Source organism: Prionailurus viverrinus, chromosome D1, assembly GCF_022837055.1.
Source record: "Prionailurus viverrinus isolate Anna chromosome D1, UM_Priviv_1.0, whole genome shotgun sequence".
Taxonomy (NCBI): domain Eukaryota; kingdom Metazoa; phylum Chordata; class Mammalia; order Carnivora; family Felidae; genus Prionailurus; species Prionailurus viverrinus.
Genome location: NC_062570.1, coordinates 71718096 through 71737215, shown reverse-complemented (window position 1 = coordinate 71737215; position 19120 = coordinate 71718096). Strand labels below are relative to the sequence as shown.

The 19120-nt window shown below is 46.8% G+C and overlaps 1 protein-coding gene across 3 annotated transcripts in view; it reads right to left on the bottom strand.

The window, feature by feature from the left end:
* Positions 1 to 550: 550 nt before the first annotated feature.
* Positions 551 to 19120, bottom strand: part of INSC (INSC spindle orientation adaptor protein) — a 125422-nt gene continuing 106852 nt past the window's right edge. For all 3 annotated transcript variants that reach the window (XM_047878660.1, XM_047878659.1, XM_047878662.1), the window contains 4 exons: positions 13122 to 13188; positions 8798 to 8953; positions 7309 to 7385; positions 551 to 1074 (listed from right to left, as the gene is read on the bottom strand). In XM_047878660.1, coding sequence (XP_047734616.1) covers positions 946 to 1074; positions 7309 to 7385; positions 8798 to 8953; positions 13122 to 13188 — 429 coding nt within the window. In that variant the 3' untranslated portion in view covers positions 551 to 945. The remainder of the gene's footprint in view (positions 1075 to 7308; positions 7386 to 8797; positions 8954 to 13121; positions 13189 to 19120) is intronic.

Sequence of the window (19120 nt, the reverse complement as noted above, 5' to 3'; positions counted from 1 at the left end):
CAAAAAGCTCTGAATTATAACATCATCTAATTTCTGTGGTACGAATACTCCCACTATTACCAATTTCAAGCTACCAAAATGAGACCACTGAATGCAGAACTGGGGGCAAATTCTCACAATTGTCGCTTGCAAGCTGGTATGAGCAAGATGTAGCACACCGCTACTTTAAAGTATACTTTTGAAAAGGTATCGTTTACTAACACCTCCTCTGAGGATCCTACTCACCAGGAAGTTACCCAAGAGCAAAAAAGCCTAAGGAAACTGAGTTTCTGGGGACTTTGGAAATCTCTTTGACTTCTCACTAAACCCCTTAGAATTTGACCCATTCGTGCACTTATGAAAACAATACGACTCTCTATGGAGTTTTAATAGTTGGAAAAGATTTTGTGACATGAAACCGTAGGAATTAAGAACTTAAGTCTAAGATGTAATTTAATCTGAAAACACAAGACACATTTCGTATGATTTCATTTAGTATAGAATAAAGCTTTCCTTCTAGTATGTTCTGTCCAACTATGAAATTTATTTAAAATCTTTTAGAAAGGAGCAAGCCAACTTAAAAAGAAAAAAAAAGCCAAAAGACTGCTGGGCAGTTAACATACCCTGGTTCCAAAGTGGAGGAAAAGTGAGGCAAGGTTACATAGTGAAAATAGAGAAAGCAAGATGAAGGGAAATCGCCCATGACAGTCTGCCATATTAGTCACTATGCATTTCAACATCTGCAACTGAAAAGTCACAGAAGTCAAAAATAAAGACAAAAAAGACTCCTAGGACCACAGACTGCCTGATGTTACTAGAGTATTTAGCCCTTGTCCATTTCATGTAAAAAATAAATTAAGTATAAATAAAGAGGTGAGGAAGCTGACGGGTACTCAGGTTGATCGCAGGAATGTACTCAGAGGGGGCATGAGAAGGGGGCCAAATGGCTTTCCTCTCCCACCCTTCCTACACAAAGCTCTCCTCCATGTTGCTGCAGAGTAAGAAAGAGTCCACAAGCCGGGGCTGGACCAGTTGCTGGAAGTCGGAGTCCTGGAGGCCTTCCGGGCAAACTCCAGCCAGTCTACGCAGAGCAGCCTAGAGAGAAACAGAAGAAATGACACAGGTCAGACCAGGCTCTGCTCAGGTGCATGTATTTCCTTCAACGGTCCTGGGAAGTACAAGTAGCTCATTTGTTAGTCAATTTGAGCTAATCGTCACCTTGGTCACATGACACCTTAGTCATGTAGTCCTTTTGGTTACCTGGTCACTACAGTAACCTTATCACTTGGTCATCCGGTGTCATTGGCACATTGGTCATTATGGTGGATGTCATCTGAAAGCCTTCATGATCTTAATAATGGTCTTGCCACTTTGGTTTTTCAATCACCTTAGGAATCTGGTTATTCCAAAGATCTGCCATTCAAAAAACCTGCTCAACTGACTGACATATTGAAGCTCAAGATTTGTTCATGCTAGAGACCATATCTACCAGAAGCAGCAGTGGAATAACAGCCTTGCTTCCAGGTCCCTAGAGTAGCCTGAGAATAGCAAGGGCTATTTATTTAGCCATAAATTCAGCAAAGTTCTGACAAAGCATCATGGGATGGGGAAGTGGGAGAAGAGAGAGGAAGGGAGGTCATAAAGCTGAAGGAGAAGGAGAGTCTGCCACCAAGATGGAGATGAGTAGGAGGAGTGGGGACAGAATGTACACCACGGCCCAGGCCCCCATACGCTGGGCATTTCACTCCTCCCTGAGCAAACTATCCTGTTTTATGCCCGTGTGACCTTGCTCAGCTCAAAGTCCCTCTCCACCCTTCCACTCTTTTCTAGCCAGCAGGTGCATTGATCCTGTGAGGTATGGCCCACCATCACCTCTTCTGTGAAACCTTCCCAGAGTCCTTGAAACAGAAACAGCCCCTCCTTCCTCTGTGCACCCACAGCCCCTGGGCTGACCTCAACCTTCTCACCCGTGGCTGCAACTGGCTTGTAGGTGTTTGTCTCCCACACTAGACTCTGAGCTCCTCAAAGATAGAGACTCTTTTATTTTTCTCTGTATCTATAGCAGGTAGAACAAGGTTTGGCACAGGGCTCAATAAATATTTGTTAAAAAAAAAATGAAGGGGCGCCTGGGTGGTTCAGTCGGTTGAGCATCCGACTTAGGCTCAGGTCATGATCCCACAGTTCGTAAGTTTGAGCCCTGCGTCGGGCTCTGTGCTGACAGCTCGAAGCCTGGATCCTGCTTCAGATCTGTGTCTCCCTCTCTCTCTGCCCCTAACACACTCACATTCTGTCTCTGTCTCTCTCAAAAGTAAATAAACATTAAAAAATTTCAAAACAAAACAAAATAAGTGCTTTAAAAAACGAATTCTATCACTAGAGCAACCTGAAGCTGTAAGTGTAGCCTGTGCACCTAGCTAGACCTCTTTAGCGGTCAACTGAGGCAGTGTGTACTAAGTGTTCAATGCATATTAATGCATATTAATGCCTTAATGCATATTAATACCTTCCCTCTTCTTATACCTGTACACAATAAGGCGAGAGTGTAAGTTGGGAAACAAAGAGAGGAGAATACCTGGAATGGCAGAAGAGAATGAATGAATGAATAGATGAATGAATGAATGAATAAATAAATAAATGGAATAGCAAGGGAGTATCTACACATAGTATTTCATTTAATCCCTACAGGATACTACTACAAGGTAAGTATCATGATCTTCAGCTTGGAAATAAGGAGACAAAGGCTCAGTGAGGGAAAGGGGCCTTCCCAAGACTGCACGGCAGTCCCACTCCAGGACCCTCATACCCATACACACAGGCAGGATGCTGCAAGCCCAGGACACTGGCTTATTACGTTGAGTCCAAGGCAGGCAGAGAGCTCGTAGCCTATACCTATTGCTGAGAAACCACCAAGCTGGTGAAAAGAGAGGAAGGCCTAGGTTGGCTGTTGGACAAACAGGTGCTGCCAGGTCTAAGCTGGATCAAGAAAAAGGGACATGTGTCTCTAGGCAAGTGAGAAGGGTCTGAAACCTAGTGACAAGAAGTAGACTACAGGAGTCTCTCACTAGTGCGTCCTGCCTCTCCTGGGGTGTGATTGCTTCTAACGACTAAAGAGGCTGAGGGGTGCTTGGGTGGCTCAGTCAGTTAAGCATCCGACTCTTGATTTCAGCTCACGTCATGATCTCACACTTTGTGGGTTTGAGCCCAGCATCAGTTCCAGGCTAACAGCGCAAAGCCTGCTTAGGATTCTCTCTCTACCCCTCCCCCACCCCTGCACACACTCTGTCGCTCTCTCTCTCTCTCTCTTTCTCTCAAAATAAATAAATAAACTTAAAAAAAAAATAAAGAGGCTGAACTCCATAGCACTTTCTGATTCCTCTTCACTCCAATTAGGAGAAATCATTCCATTAGTATAAAAAAGGCACAAAGATGGAAACAGAAATCTTCAGGAGAGGAGGCTACGAGGCCATTGATGTATTTTACATCATCAGGGGTAAAAATAAAGCAAGAGACAGGAAGGGACAAAGAAAGATGAAATGGGGAGAAAATAGACTCATAAGGAGAGAGAATGAGGTACAAGAAGAAAATAGAGAAAGAGAGACAACAGAGAAATGGAACAAGAAGGAATAGTTAAAACAGAGAGACAGGGGCACCTAGGTGGCTCAGTTGGTTAAGTGTCCAACTTCAGCTCAGGTCATGATCTCACAGTTCGTGAGTTCAAGCCTCACATCGGTCTCTGTGCTGATAGCTCGGAGCCTGGAGCCTGCTTCGGATTCTGTCTCCCTCTCCCTCTGCCCCTCCCCACTCATGCTCTGTCTCTCTGTCTTAAAAATAAATAAAACATTTTTTAAAAAATTTAAAAATAAATAAAATAAAACGGAGAGACAGAGATGAACTGGTAAAGAAAAGAGATCAAGCATGAGAGGGAGATGGAGAGAGACAGAAATGGTGACAAAGAAAAAGAGAGAGAGCCCAGGGGGTGGGGGGATAATAGGATGGAGGTAGGAGCAGGGGAGGAGCCGGCAAGGGAGGCAGAGGAGGGAGTTGGTGGAGAGGACTAAGGGGATAAAAGGAGGCGGGAAAAGGAAAGAAGGAGAGATAGAAAAGAAACCTGAGAAAGGAGGCAACATCTAGAGGAGAGAAAAGCAAAAAATAACATGAGAGAGAAGAGGGAAAATGGGAGAAGAGAGAAAGAGGGAGAGGAAAAGAAGGGGTGAACTAGAAATAGACCTGAGAAAACACAAAGGCAAATAAACACCCTCATCTTTCCAGGGTTCCCAGGAAGACTGCAGGACAAGAACCCAAACCAACCCTGAGCACCCCCTCCTCAGTGTCCCGGGGCTCAAAGGACCCTTCAGCCTTCTGAAGCCTTTCTTTGCATCTCTGCTTCCCTCAAAGGGTTAACAGCCAGTCATCCCAGGATCTCATTCCCAGACAGTCTGAAAACACCCAAGCATTAAACAAGCCCAGCAGCCCACTGACAGCCGTCTCATTAAGGAAAAATCAATTCTGTTTGCGAAAAGCAATCTGCACTGCCACTTTCCCAGATGTGGGACACGATAATTGAAATGTCCTCCTTCCACCTGAAGAGAGACTTTGAAGCTGAGAAGAAGGCCTTGGGGAGGGCAGGAGAGGTAGCCTCCAACTCCATCTGCCAGGCCAGGCTTCTGGCGGCCCCCATCTCAGCAGCCAGGGGACCACACTCCAATGTGGAGCCCCTTATGGGAGCCAAACCAAGAACACCCTCCAATTCTGGGGCCCAAGGGTGGGGAGACAAGACTACCAGTCCCTCAGGCAGGCAAAAAACAGTGAACAAACCCAATGTCCTATGGAGATACTAAGACCTGGAAAAGGGCCCCATCCCTAGGAAGGTTCCAGACTAGAGGGAGAGAAATACAAATACCTGCCATGAGCCAAGGTGGCAAGACCAGGGCCATTAGACATGGGGGAGAAACATGACTGAAAACAAGATGGCCTGGCCAAGAAGTCAAGACCTTCAGCATTAGACAGGCCTGTATTTGAATTCCAAGAGCCTCCTCTTATAACACCAGGTACACTGGAAAACATAACTTTCTTCCTACTGAAGAAAAAAAAGTCTAAGCCAGCAGGTCCAGGTGCATCCTGTCTTTGAGCCATAGATGCCTCCCAGGATACTCCATAGAGGAGAGGGATTTTGGTCCGAGATTGAGGAGGCTGCTGGCAAAGCCATAGAAAGGGCATCTGCTTAGGATGAGGGCCAAGGCACAGTGTCATAGTGGCTCACAGCACTCTGCTCTAGACAAGCTGGACAGGGCCTGTAGGCCCCCAGGGATATGCTGGAGCCAGACAGTAGGCCATAGATAATGGAGAACCATGGAAGGGCTGATCATGTTAGTGTCTTGATTGTAATATTAGGATTAGCCCAGCAACCACAAGGAGGGTGGTTTAGGGAGGGAAGGGCTCTCTTCAGCATCCAACGACCCATCTTCGGTGAGAAATGTAATCCTTTTTCCACTGGAAAGTCCTTCAAGTGATTGATGATGGTAGCCAAGCCCTTCTGTGTATTTCACTTCAAACTAATAATAAAAATGGAAAAGGAATTGTGAATTGTGACAAGCCCACATATATGAATGGAGCTTTCTGGTTTCCCACCATTGCCTCAGGGCCTTGTAGTGCTGGGCACCTGTGGGCTTCCCGAGTTGTGGAGATAATGGTAGTTGGGGCCAATGATTGGGTTTGCCCGGCATTAACTCTCTCCACTTGACACACTAAGCCAGACAGAATTCAGAAGGCCTGTGAACTTGGAGGAAAAAATTACATCATTACGCTTATTAACTTCCAACTGAAACTCAGCCTCTCCTTCAGTTGTGAATGCAGCAACCAACCACAAAGTCTCAGCAATTCCTATGACTTGTGGACCAGTAAAAATCACAGATCCTTTCATATCCCCGTACACTTGTTGGAGGTACCTTCAAATATCCTTTATGCTCCTTGCTAGTCAAGGTTACAATACTCATTAGACCCACTGCTATCTCTTATTTAATGTGTTAATTAAAAGTATGTATATTAATATACCATATATACAAATACTCTAATAATTATTTTAATAGAATTGGTTTCCTTCTTAATTCTGTATATTTTGGGTTATGCATTTGAAACATTATTCTTAGAAGGGCAACAGAAGCTTTACCAGATTGCCCAAGGCACAAAAAAGTTAAGGGTGTTTGCATGTATCAGAATCAAAGCCCCAAGAGCAGAGATGTTTGTCTTCTTTTTTCCCCCCACAGCCATATCTCCGTGGCTTAGAAGTGTGCATGGCACATAGAACCACTTGGTAAATATTTATTGACTAAGATTTATAACCACTTAGTGACCCACCCAATGTCACACAGCTCATTAATGGCAAAACCAAAACAGATGTGTCTGGCTGTAACGCCCTGCTGTCTCTATGACAATATGATGCTCCCAGAAATGAGAAGAGCTCAGCTAAAAAATGATGGGGTGAGGAGGGGGTTTTACTGTGAAACAGCTTGAAGGGTCTTCAGATCCATCGCTTCCCCCTTGCATTCTCTGAGGACCAACCAAGAATCTGGCACTCCCTTCTGAAAGTCAAATGGCCCGTTTATACAATGGCTTCCCTGTTCCCTTTGGCTTCCAGCTGGAAGCTGCTCTGCTTTGGGATTCAGTGGAGCCCCAGCAGGGAGGAATATAGAGACTAGGCATGCATTCCCATCTGGTATGATTTATTCTTTCATGGTGGACCCAAACAGCAAGGAGAAGTTGGGTGGGGACCTCCCAAGATGCCCTTGTTGGGTTCAGGTTGAAGATCCTGGTGAATCACACTTTCTGTTCTGTCCTACCACCTCCAGTCCTACTCCACAAAAGACAGGGGAGCTAGAAAGCTGGAAGAGTGCCAGCAAAGAGGCTCTGTCCAAGAGGAAGGAAGGCTTTCCTTACAATGCCCCTTTGGGAACAGGCAGGAAACATCCATCCCCTAGTTCCCATTCCAGTTCACACCATGGCATTACAAACACCACCTAGCCTTCTGCCCACCAGCCACTCTGGTATTGATGTGCTGTTAAGACTCCTCAAAAACTCAAAGGTTTATGATTACTAAAATTATGAGTGGGGGGGTTCCCCAACTCCCCATCTTTCACATATATGACCTCATATAATTTTCTTACCAGTTTTATGAATGAAGCGAAACACCTTTATCGCCATTTTAAAGAGGAAAGTTGGGTGCAGAGAAGTCTCATGGCTTACTTAAGCCAACCAAGGCATCACCAGTTCTCCTGGCCCTTGGTCTGCAATCCCAAAGCCCAGGGAGGGAGCGGAGGAATACTGAGAACTCACCAGGCAAGCCACAAGCACAGCATCGCTGCTGTTCCTCTCAGAGGGCGATCTGCAGAGCTCGATGAGCCGGGACATACCTGTGTGAGACGCATGAGAATGTCATGCCCAGGATGGGGACAGGCCTGGCCAGACCTGACCCAGAGGTGCCCCCCCTCCTCACACGGCCCTCTGCACGGGGCGCTATAGAGGCAGGTAGCTCCAGGACCCCACCAGCTCACCAACTGGCTGGGGAAAGGGGGCTGAACCCACCTGGAGGAGCTTGTAGTGGAAACTTTCTGTCCCCTTGAATGTGAATAGTCCCTGGTCAGGGACAGCCGCAGACCCTGAGCTTAGTCAAAGTGCAACAGAACCTAACTTCCTGTGTAAGTACTTCTGACTTTTCCAGAACTATATTTAATGTTTCCATTGTTATCAGTGGGACTTCCCAATGCCATTTTTTCCCCGATTGCCTATTTCAGTCGGAAAATACAATGCAGCTTAAATTACAGAAAACTACAGATTGGGGAGGTTAATGGTCCCTAGTCTTTTACAGAGGAAAGGTAAAGAATCGATTTTGTTTTTCAATGTAAATTGTTTTTATGTAAATTGACAAACTCTGAAAAACAAAAATAAAACAAAAAGCTAACTCAGAAGATATTAATAAAAAGTGTACAGACACATTCTGCAGGTTTGCCAGAACCCAGGGCCACCTATTGCTGTTCGCCAGGTATATCTACATGATAGGTGACAATGCCATGGCTAATCTCATGCCTCTGCCTGGAGCACCCTTTCTCAACCATCACATTGGAATAATGCCTCAACCTACAGCTGAAGATTCACCTTGCTAAAACATTCTTCGACCCACCCAGATAAATGTGAGCTACCTCCGCTGTGGGCCAAACGTGCCACAGACATGCTTTGAACACTGCTTTATGGCATTCAAGTGCATATTTTTCTTTCCGTATCTGCCACCCCACCAGGTTGTAAGCCCCTGTGGTCAGGGCAATGCGATATACCTAGCACTCGGAACAGAGTCTAACAAAGAGTGGGCACTCTGAGAATATGAGTTGGGTAAATGTGACTAACTGAAGGAACACATGGCTTAAAAGTAAATAAATCAAGTAATGAGTGGTTAATGAATGAACCAAAGGATGAATTAATGAGTGAACAGACTAATCGAAGGGTAAGTCAACAAATGAGGAGTGAATAACTGAATAAGCGAATGAATGAGAAAAGGAATGAGAGTAAAAGAATAGGGTCCTTGGCAGGAAGTCTGCATGTGAATTGCTTTTTTATCCACTGTTAGCCTCTCTAGGCCCCTCTCCTCTCTAGCTTCAGCCCCACTTACAAGCTAGATGAGGGGCTGCACCCTGGGCCCCCATCACAGCGTTTTCTGGCACCCAGAGAGCGAGGCTCACCTCAGCCCCGCCTTTGCTCTGAGTCATCTGTCGTCACCATGAAATCAGGAGTGCTCCCATCCCCAAGCCCGCCTCCCCACCACAGCACTTACAGCTCAGCCGCACGGCCTCCCGTGCCACAGCTGGGTCTCGGCTGAGACGGGCCAGGGTCACGGCAGCCTTCTGCTGGACTCGCTCACAAGCCGCCACCTCGGCAGGGGTTCCAGACCTTGGCTTCTCGGACAGCATGCCCATGATAAGCTGGACCCCTGGGCAGGAGAAAATGAACAGTTGGTACCTGCCCCAGCAAGGAGCCTCTCCCCCCGCGCCCCGTCCCGGGGCCAGCTGCATGGATGGCTGCAAAAGCTTGAGACTTAGGGGGTCTCAACCACAGAAAGGAAGGTGGACAAGGCCACATCTTTTACTCCTTCTGCCCTGGAGATATCTCTGATTCCATGTACTAAGTCACTATACTTAGAAGGGACATCAGGAGGACATCCATTTTGATTTTTCAAATGCTATTTCTGAGCTTTTATTACATGTGTGATGCTGCACTAAATGCCCAATAAATGCACGATCCCCTAATAGTCTCCCAATAGTCTCATGAACTAGGTACTAATATAATTCACTCTGAGGCCCAGAGAGAAGTGAAGTCTCTTTTCCAGGGTCCCACAGTCAGTAGTCGGGGGGCTGGTATCAGAACTCAGGTAACCTGATTATTCCCTCACTCTTTCACTTCTGAGGCAGCTGTATCTGAGATTGGTCCAGAGATGACGAGTCCTCCGTGGGACGTGACCCAAACCTGGGCTGGATAAGCAATAGATCCAGCCCCGAAGGAGTGTAGGTAGTTAGACTGAGAGCTTTAGCCCTGAACTTGGGTAGCTGAGAAGCCTTACCACCCTCTCCTGAAACCAGATCTATCTGCTGATCGTCCCCCAAACTCAAATCCACATTGACTCTCATCTCCATGCCTTTGTCACCTAATTCTTCTGCATGGCAGGTCCTTTTCCCTCACATGCTCCATCTAAAGAATTCCCATCCTGCAGGTTGTAGTAAAAGTCCATCTTCTACAGGACATCCTTCCTAACTGCCCCAGGTCACACCCCCTTCCCTGCACCCAGAGGCACGGGCCAGCTTAGAACTCAAACCAGACGTGGCCCACAGATGTATTTTTGCTTTCTTTTGTTGCTCCATACAGTGCCTAAATTTTTTTTAATTTCGCTCTTATGAAAATTGGAAGGTTTCCATAAAAATCCAGATTGTCAGTTTCTAAAAAAAAAATCCCCTCCTGACCTGACATTGGGTCCACATTTCTTCATGACAACAATTTGCTGAAACTTATTATAAGCTTGCAACTTTAAATAGGATTGGTCCAGTCCCTGCTGAGCCTGTATCATCCATTTATGTTACTTGTCTGGGTCCACAGGCATCTAAGTTTGTGACCTCTGCCTTAGACTGTGGAGCCAGAGGGTTTTTGGAGATCTGGCACTACCTGTCCTTCCCCTCCATTTCACAGAAGCGCACCTGAGGTCTGGAGAGAGAAAGTAATTTCCCAAGTTCACACAGAGGTTGGTTGCAGTCTAGGACCTCAGCCACATGCCCCTCTGAATCTTACTTGAACCAGATGTAATTTCTAACTCCCTTGGATCTCAATGCACAGGGGCTATAAGTTACTTAGGTATGGCCCTGAGATTATTCAGTCCTGAGGAGGGGCCATTTCTCTTCCTGGTGAGATTTGTAAGTGACCCATTTCTCCTTCCTATAGGCTCAAGGGACCCAGAAGACCTACCTTTTACCTCTATTACCTCTGCCAACACACACTCTAACCTTAGGGCAAGGTACTTCTCTTCCAAACCCTCTCCCAGACCACTGAACGGAACATAGTCTTCAGGCTCCCTATGCCCACAATGTTCCTAAGACAAGGTCATGATTGTGAATGTCCTGAGGTATGTATGTTATGGCCTGTGGGCACATGAACAGGAGATACCAAAGTGACAACTTTGGGAAGAGCCACAAGCTTAGGAAATTTTACTAACTCCTTGGTTAAGGTTCCCATAAAGAAGCCATTTTCCCACCCTGCACTTTGCACCTGGAACCTGACAAAGAATCAAAGAGCTTCTCACACTAGCAGGTAAGCTCCAGGGGGTCAAGATTTGTGCCCGTTTCCTGCATGGAAATATCTAAAGTATCTAAGAATAGTGCTTTGCTCAAATCTTTGGTGAATAAATATCAAATGAATGAATATGAAGGTATTCTTGAATATGAAGGTATTCATTTCATATTCATAAAATCCAAGTTTCCTTTAAATGTATACCTTGTAAGTCTTATCTAGAAAAAGATAGGATGCTATCAAACTGGGGCTGCCTAGGAAAATCCGGACTGTGTTTCCTAAGTTCTGGCCAGGCTCAATGCCAGAACAGTTGCCTAAGAGTTGGGGGTTACAACTTCAGAGACCAGCCCCCAACACCATGCTCCCTCCCCAACATTCTCTCCAGCTCAGCCCCAGTTCCTGAGGGAGAAGCCAAAAGAGGGATACTAATGTCAGTGGATTGACAGGTAAGAGCTTGGGCTGCCCTGGCCTGCCTCCCAGCATAAGGATGGCAGGAGCCACAGTGCCTGACTTGCCAGGATGGCCTCCTTCGTGCAGCCCCCATGACCAACACTCACGCAGAGTTCAGGGCAGGACAGAGACAAAATCACCAGGCTTCCGGCCAATGCATGCGAGAGTCTCGTGCATCCTGGTAAGAGGACTGCCTTTCAAAGCCCAGTCCTCACAACAGTGCTTGCCCGGTCCAGCCCACAGGATCTCACTCAGCTCCAGGGGGCCCTGGCTGCGTCACCAACACTGCTGATCCCTCCAGTTATGCCCCACTTTGTACTGTCTCTCCCTCAAATGCTCTTCAGTGAGCCCCCTGAGACTGATCTGCACCAAAAGAGCAGATGCACTGAGCACAGTCCCCATTCTGTGCCAGATACTCTTCTGACAAACTTTATATTAATCCTCACGTTATCCTATGAGGTAGGTACACTCCCATTCTGCAGATGGAAATGCAGAGGTCATATAGCTAGTAAATTATGGGGCCAGGATTCAAACCCGGTGTGTTTCCAGTTTTCATGGTCTCAGCCACTATGCCATCCCTCTGCCGCATTATTTTATTGTCGATTTCACACTTTTTCATGTTATCACTTTTGCCGAGTTGGGCTCTCCTCCCAGAACAAAGCCAAGGATTTATCTCTGTGTTCATTTGCTCGGAATAATGTAGGAGGTCTCTAACTGCTATCTCAATGAGCCAGTCAGTAGCCCTTTGTAAACCATAAAACCCTCTATAGTGGCCACATATTCCAATCCCAACCCCACAGGCCTCTGGACACCCACTACTGCTGACCACTTGACCTTGAGGAGGCTCTGAGTGCAGCAGGAACAGGCCGGGAATGATACCCCTCAGCCTCTCAGCCTCAGCTGGCTCGGTGAAGTTTTTCATTATTAGCTCAAGCACATAAAATTAACACAAAATGATGTCTTTCAATTAGTCATAGGGGGATGGGGGATGGGGAACGTGTGTGTTTGTTAAAACAGCGGGGCAACCTGGGAGAAGGGGGTGTAACAAGAGCAGAAACAGCTGGCCCCGGGCTCTCAGCTCACTCGTCCTCATTAGCGTCTCTGGTTTCCAACCGGTTGCTAATTGCTCCCTTATTTCCCAGTCACAGGAAGCCCTCGCCACTCTTTGCTCCCAGCTGCAAGGCAGCAGACCCATCCTCCAGCAGGGCCTGTGCAGGTCTGCTTCCTGGCCAAGGAAACCTGGCCCACCTCACCTGGACTTCGTGGCCCCCTCGGCACAAGGTGGGAGCGGGGGAGCGGGTGGGGTAGTGACGCTCTCCGGTGAGGGGTCCGGGGATCAGGCATGCCCTGACCTACTCCCCCACCCACACCCTCCTCAGGCACATCAGCTCTCTAAGTGAGGCCAAATCCAATGTGATAGGAATGACTTAAAGTCCAAACTTGAACTTAAGGGGGCTCTCTGCATCCTGTGGCAGGAATCGATTTTTACTTTTTGGGTCATAACGAAATAGTTGTCTTCCCTTCACCACCTAGTTAAATTAGCAACCGCTAACCCCTCACCTTGGGTCTACTTTATCCCCTTCCCTGCTGCTGTATTTCCTGCATGCCACTATCATCATCCGCCGTTCTCTATCTTCTCGTTCATTGCCTGTCTCTCACTAGAATTAAAGCCCATCAAAAGCAAAGAAACATTACATGTTGGTCCAGCTGTACACACACACACACACACACACACACACACACACACACACTCATGTAATTGTGGAGACACACAGGCACACATGTACACACACACAAGCCTTCACACAAACACAGAGGCACGTGGTCCTTTACAGCCACATAATCCGTGCCACGCGCACACTGCCAGAAAGACATACCGTTCTCCTGAATGATGTCAGAGGCACACTGCTCCAGGACAGACATGTTTGCCAAGATGGTCACAATCTGGAAAAGAGAGTTGAGAATCTGAGGAAAGGGGCACACCTGCACCAAGTGGTGCTGTCTACAGACAGCCGAGCCGGGAGCTACAAAGCTTTCCTTTACCCGTGAGTCTTTACCATCCATGTGGCCCATACTCCCGTGGTATTTTCGTCCATCCTCATGGGCTCCTGCCTCCCAGATGTATTTCCCCAGTGCTTGGTTCCCACTCATCAGCATGTGGCCCTGGGATGCCCCCACCAAGGGCCCTAGGACCCCCTGGAGATAACCATGTCACCTGAGTAAAGATGGGGACCCCATCACCTTTCCTCAGGGTACCTCTAGCCCCAGATCCTGAAATGCAGTCAGAACTGCCAGACTCGTGGCTAGCCCCTCCCCTGAATTGGGTTTCGCTCATCCTGGCTTCTTGCCCTGACAGTGAACCCCACCTACTTTCAATCTGAAATCAGTGGACATAAAGGTGAAATTAGAGAACCTGAGTAAGATCAAAGGGCAGCATTACACCCCAAGTGTCAGGTATTGTATGGAATCTGGTAAGAAAGTTCTTGCTCAGCTGACTTTACAAGTCTGTCCTCTGTAAGCTTCCCCTGTCGGTCATTCTTGAAGGGTTCTGACTGTAGTAAAGAGATGCTGTCACCAGGTGGAGACAGTGAGCCTTGGTTATACCCGCATGGGCTGGGCAGCCAATAACCCACCCCACCCTGATTCCTGGGCATAGTGTTGTAGAGAGAAGTCACCGCATAAAACTGGATTAAGGGATGGACCATCAAGGGACCACTTACAGACCTCAAACTGTAAGGTGCCAAAACACCATTGGAAAATGTGTTTTAACTATTAATTCAGATACCACCCAAGACATGGCTCCTGATGTAAATGGCAAAATGAAATGCACCCACTTCCACAGAAGCAGAGAGCACTCTTGAGTGGTAATTAAAACAAATAATAAAATAAAATGGAAAACACTTCTCACTGGTGCAGTCCTCTCTCCCTCTCAAAAGGGTTCTTCAAAGCTTGTGGCATATTGTAACTGGAGGCTGTGTCCCCATCTCTGAGGCAGCAGCTGACAGTCTGCTGAGGACAGTTCAGGCAGCTTAAATTTTGGAACTGGATAATGCATAATAATGTGATGTTTACCCACAGAAAGTATTATCTAGATTTTCATTGGTGCAATATTGGCATATTCTTCTGCATAATCAATGCATGTAACAAATCTCTCCTTTTAAACAGAAAGGAAAAAGTCTGCCGTATTAATAGAATATCTATCTATCTCCATGCCCACTAAACACATGTTGAAAAGGGACGCGTGTTCTTAGGGTGCTGAGGCAGATCCCTGTGTGTCAGGCCCTGGTGGCTCAGACCTGCTCAGGGGCTTGGCTGGGGAGGCACTCCCGGGATGGGCTGCCAGGGAAGGGACAGGAGACTACCCCAGAAGCTTTATCTCAAAGGCAACTCTGCCCCAGCAGCTGCTTTATGAAGGGAGTGAAGGAGGGCTAGTCCTTAGATGCTCTTTTTCCTCCCCTTTTAAGATTGGGGGGGGGCGGGGCTAAGAGGAAGGAGTTAGAAGGAAAATGTGGGTTGAAGATGCAGTTAAAAAATGGCAGGTTCCCCAAGAAGCATAAAGTCTTACGAGGAAGGAGACATGAGGCCAAGTCCGTGTCAGATTGCAATTCACCTGGCTTCGCAGTTGCAGGGGACACAACCTCTGTTCCCACCACAAAGAGTCACTACATGCCAACCGTTCACCAGTCAGAGAGATGAATAAACATGCTTCCTGGACATACAGATCCAAAGGGGAAGGGAGGAAGCAAGGAAGGAAGGGCAAAATAAAAAAGGAAAAGGAAACCTTTGTCTGCAGCATCACATTCATTACATGGCAATTATTAACTGTGTCACAGGCATGGGTAGGTCTTTGTGTCAGACTAATTTAGATCCCGTTAATGAAAATTACTTCCTCTTTGCAGAGCCCGTACCCCATGTGGCTTTCTGAGGTTCAGATGAAGTATTCAATTAAGCACAATTTGAATAAATGCCAATTATTCCCTGCTTTGAGTTCCCCTCCTGAATCATCCTTGTATGCACCATGATGTAGAGAGGAAGGGGGATCGACATTTCTCCTTGAAGTCAAGTCCAGGGATGGGATTTTAGGGACAACTGGTTTACAAGGATACATGATAACAATGCTGTCGGGGGGGAAAGAATGCAAGAGGCAGGCAGTTTTCCCCTGGCCCAGGCTAATTCAATCCTGTCTGATGATTTTCGATTAACTCCTATTCCTCCTGAGCGAAAGGACACTATTCCTCTGCAGTTATTTGGTGAATACAGAGGATCTAGGCCTCAAGCCCTAGGTGAGAGGCAGTGCAACATAGTGGGTAAGCATAAGGATCCGCTTCGTTCCAAATACTGGCTCTGTCATTTATTTTCCATACGATCTTGGCCTATTAGTTAACCTTTCTTGATTGACGGAGGTATATTAGTTTTCTATTGCTGTTATAACAAATTACCAGATTTAGTCGCTTAAAATGACACAATTTTACCGTGTAGTTCTGGAGGTCAGAAGCCCTAAATGGGTCTCATGGAGCTAAAACCAAGGTGCCTACAGGGCCGCATTCCTCCTGGAGGCTCCCGGGCAGAATCTACATCCTTGCCTTTTCCAGCTTCTAGATGCTACTCCCATTACTTGGCTCTCAGTACATCACTCTGACCTCTGCCTCCTCAGCCATAGCTCATTTTCTGGCTCTGATACTCCTGCCTCATTCTATAAGAACACTTGTGGTTACATTAAGTTACCCACATCAATAATCCAATAAGTTACCCACACCAATAAACCAATAATATTCCTATATCAAGATCCTTAACTCAATCATACCTGCAAAATCTCTTAGGCCACGTAAGGTAGAATATTCACAGGTTTGGGGGATTAGGATGTGGACAGCTTTGCAGGGGGGGGCGGTCATTATTTGGCTTACAACAGGAGATAAATATATGAGATAATTCATAAGAATGTTAATTTTTTTAATGTTTATTTACTTTTGAGAGAGAGACAGAGCATGAGCGGGAGAGGGGCAGAGAGAGAGGGAGACACAGAATCCGAAGCAAGATCCAGGCTCTGAGCTGTCAGTACAGAGCCTAATGTGGGGCTCAAACCCATGAACCATGAGATCATGACCTGAGCCGAAGTCAGATGTTCACCCGACTGAGCCACCCAGGTACCACTAGATAAGTCATAAGAATGTTAGGAGCATTAAATGACTTAATGTTTTGTCAAACACCTAGAACATTTGTTAAATAAAATGAGTATAACTTCCCTCTGGGAAACAGCCTGAAAATATCCAGACCTTGAAAGATTATGTCAAGGAGTAGCAACCAATGCAATACCCACTATTGCCAAATGTGCTGTTAATAGGAGATCATTCCTGAAGGGAGGCAGATCTCAGCAGAAGGAGTCCCTCCCAGCAGGAAGCCAAATAAAACCCCTGTGCTCACTACCTTTGTGGTATTTTGAAATCATTTTTCTTTTGGCCTCGCAGAGACTGACCACCTTAGGAAAATTGAGATGAATAGCAAATTGGCCAGAATAGCAGGGGACCACCCATGTCATGGATTCAAGAAGAAACGCCCCATGTGGTAAGAAGGAAGTTGGCAAAGCCTTTTTATATCAACACACACACACAGAGAAAAAGGTTTACTCTGTTCTGGCCCTCGGCAGGTGCTCCTGGAACCCTTGTTTGAAACTTATCCCAAGGCATGGGCCAGGCTTGTCTCACATCCTCAGCAATGTCTGCCTGTGATCACAGTCTGACTCTATCTCCGTCCCTTTTACCTTCTATATCGTAAACTAACATTTTCTCTACTATACACGATGGGGGCCATACGTTATAAAAATCAAGTGAGGATTATCCCGGATAGAAGCAGGTGCACTCATGTGATAGAACTTTCAACACAGAAAATCTAAGATGCATTTAATGGAAACTTATGGTTGCTTTTATGCTGTGCAGTAATTAGGACAAAAAGGCCAACATTTCATATGACTGTAATTAGCATTACTCTTTAATTGCTGGATGGAATATTCAGATTTCTGCCATCACCGTGTTAACTCTCTAAAAGCTATAGCAACAAAGTCAACGGCAGCCAAGACCAGCCAGCAAAATCCCTTTCAGCCTCTAGGGGGAGCCCAGCGCTTCTCCCTGTCCTGCCATTTTCACTCCCTACCGTGTTGTCTACCAAAGAGCAGAAAGAGTCAAGACAGGGACATAAGTTGAAGAATGAAGGGTTCTGAGAGAGGAAGGATGTGGTCCTTTTGCCCAGGGAGGCACACAGTCCAAGGGAAGGTGCAGCCCTCTGCTTCTCTTCTCTCTACTGAGCCTCTTGCCTCATCTGATAGGCGTGGTCAGGGGCCTGGGCGAATGAGAGCTGAGCAAGCATGGAGACCAGGGGGGTGCCTGCCTAGTCCTAGAACAAGCGCAGCGCTTCCAATCTCGGGCACTGGGATCTTCCAGGCCTGGCCTGCCCCCCTCACTCCAAAAGAGGCAAGACAGGAGGGCTGGGATTTGGGCTCAGGAGAGAGAGCTACCAAGGCCATAAAACTGCCTTAGATGTAGGTCTCAAGCTTTTGGTGAACTAGGCCAGAGGACTGTCCCTGGGGATTGCATTGAGGTGGGGTGTGTGCCTGACAGGATCAGAGAACATGTAAATGCCCAACCAGATGCTCTGTGCTTAGTGTTCCCTAGGCACTGCAGGAGGGGCCTCTGGGACAGATCAGGACTGGGTGCTGTGAACCTGGTTTCCTCCCAGCCTCTCCAGACAGCTATATATTCATATATATCCAGACACAAATAAACGTATCCTTTAAGTGGCTTACAGTCTTTATCAACACTCCCCCCGCCCCCACGCACACACACGCACACAACTTGCATATACCCACACACAGACTGGAACAACACATGCATTGACTCGCACCACACTACACTCACTCCCACCACATTACCTACATTTTCGGCTCTACTCTCCTTCCCTGAAGCTGGCATTCCCTGTCTCAGATCCATCCCAGTTCCTGGTTCTGTCACATACCCCAGGCCCATTCATCACTGAGTATCTACTTTGGTTCTAACTACTTTATGAGCATTACGCCATCTAATCATCATAATGACATGAAGAGGGAGGAAACAGATTATCCCCATTACACAAATGAGGAAACTTGTGGCTCAGAGAGGTTAAGTGATTTGTCTAAGGTCACACAGCTGGGAAAAGGCAGAGCCAGGATTTGAACTCAGGTCTGAATGAACCCAAAGCCTGTGCTGTTTCTAATATGTCCTATGTGTCACATAGATATATAAAAGGCTTTTATAAACCATGGAGGGCTTTTGCAATGTGAGTCAAAATGGTAATCCCTAGTAACTGGCATTTCTGGTAATGGACTCCTGAGGACGATATTCACAGGGTGTTTTCAGAAATACTACAAAATCTGAACATTCTAAAACACCAAGCAGGCAACATGTTTTCAGGGGAAAACATGAACCCTCCACCAGGGTTTACCAGAACCCTCCACCTCTATGAAAGCAATTAATTGTTGAAGGCCATAAAAAGTCATGCTCAGTGAAAGCTTCTGTGGTGGCCTAGACAAGATAACTGGGTCCCTGTCACCCTAAGTGTCACTACCTTAAGGGCAGGGCAGAGATGAGGCAGCCCCTTTCTCACTACCCCAGGTCGTGGCGGTAGCTGGATTCCTTGGGCAGCATGCCCCCTAAAAATTACTTCCTGAGAATGAAAACTTAGGCCACACAGATGTCTGGTGAGGCAGGGGGTTCTGGATGCCACATCCAGCTCCCCTAGATTAGCAGAGGGGGGTGAAAGAACACAGATCCAAGGTTGCCCTCCCTGCTGTCCACACCCCAATGGTGGGTGCAAGACAGGTATGGCCATCAAGGCTCTTGTTAGACAA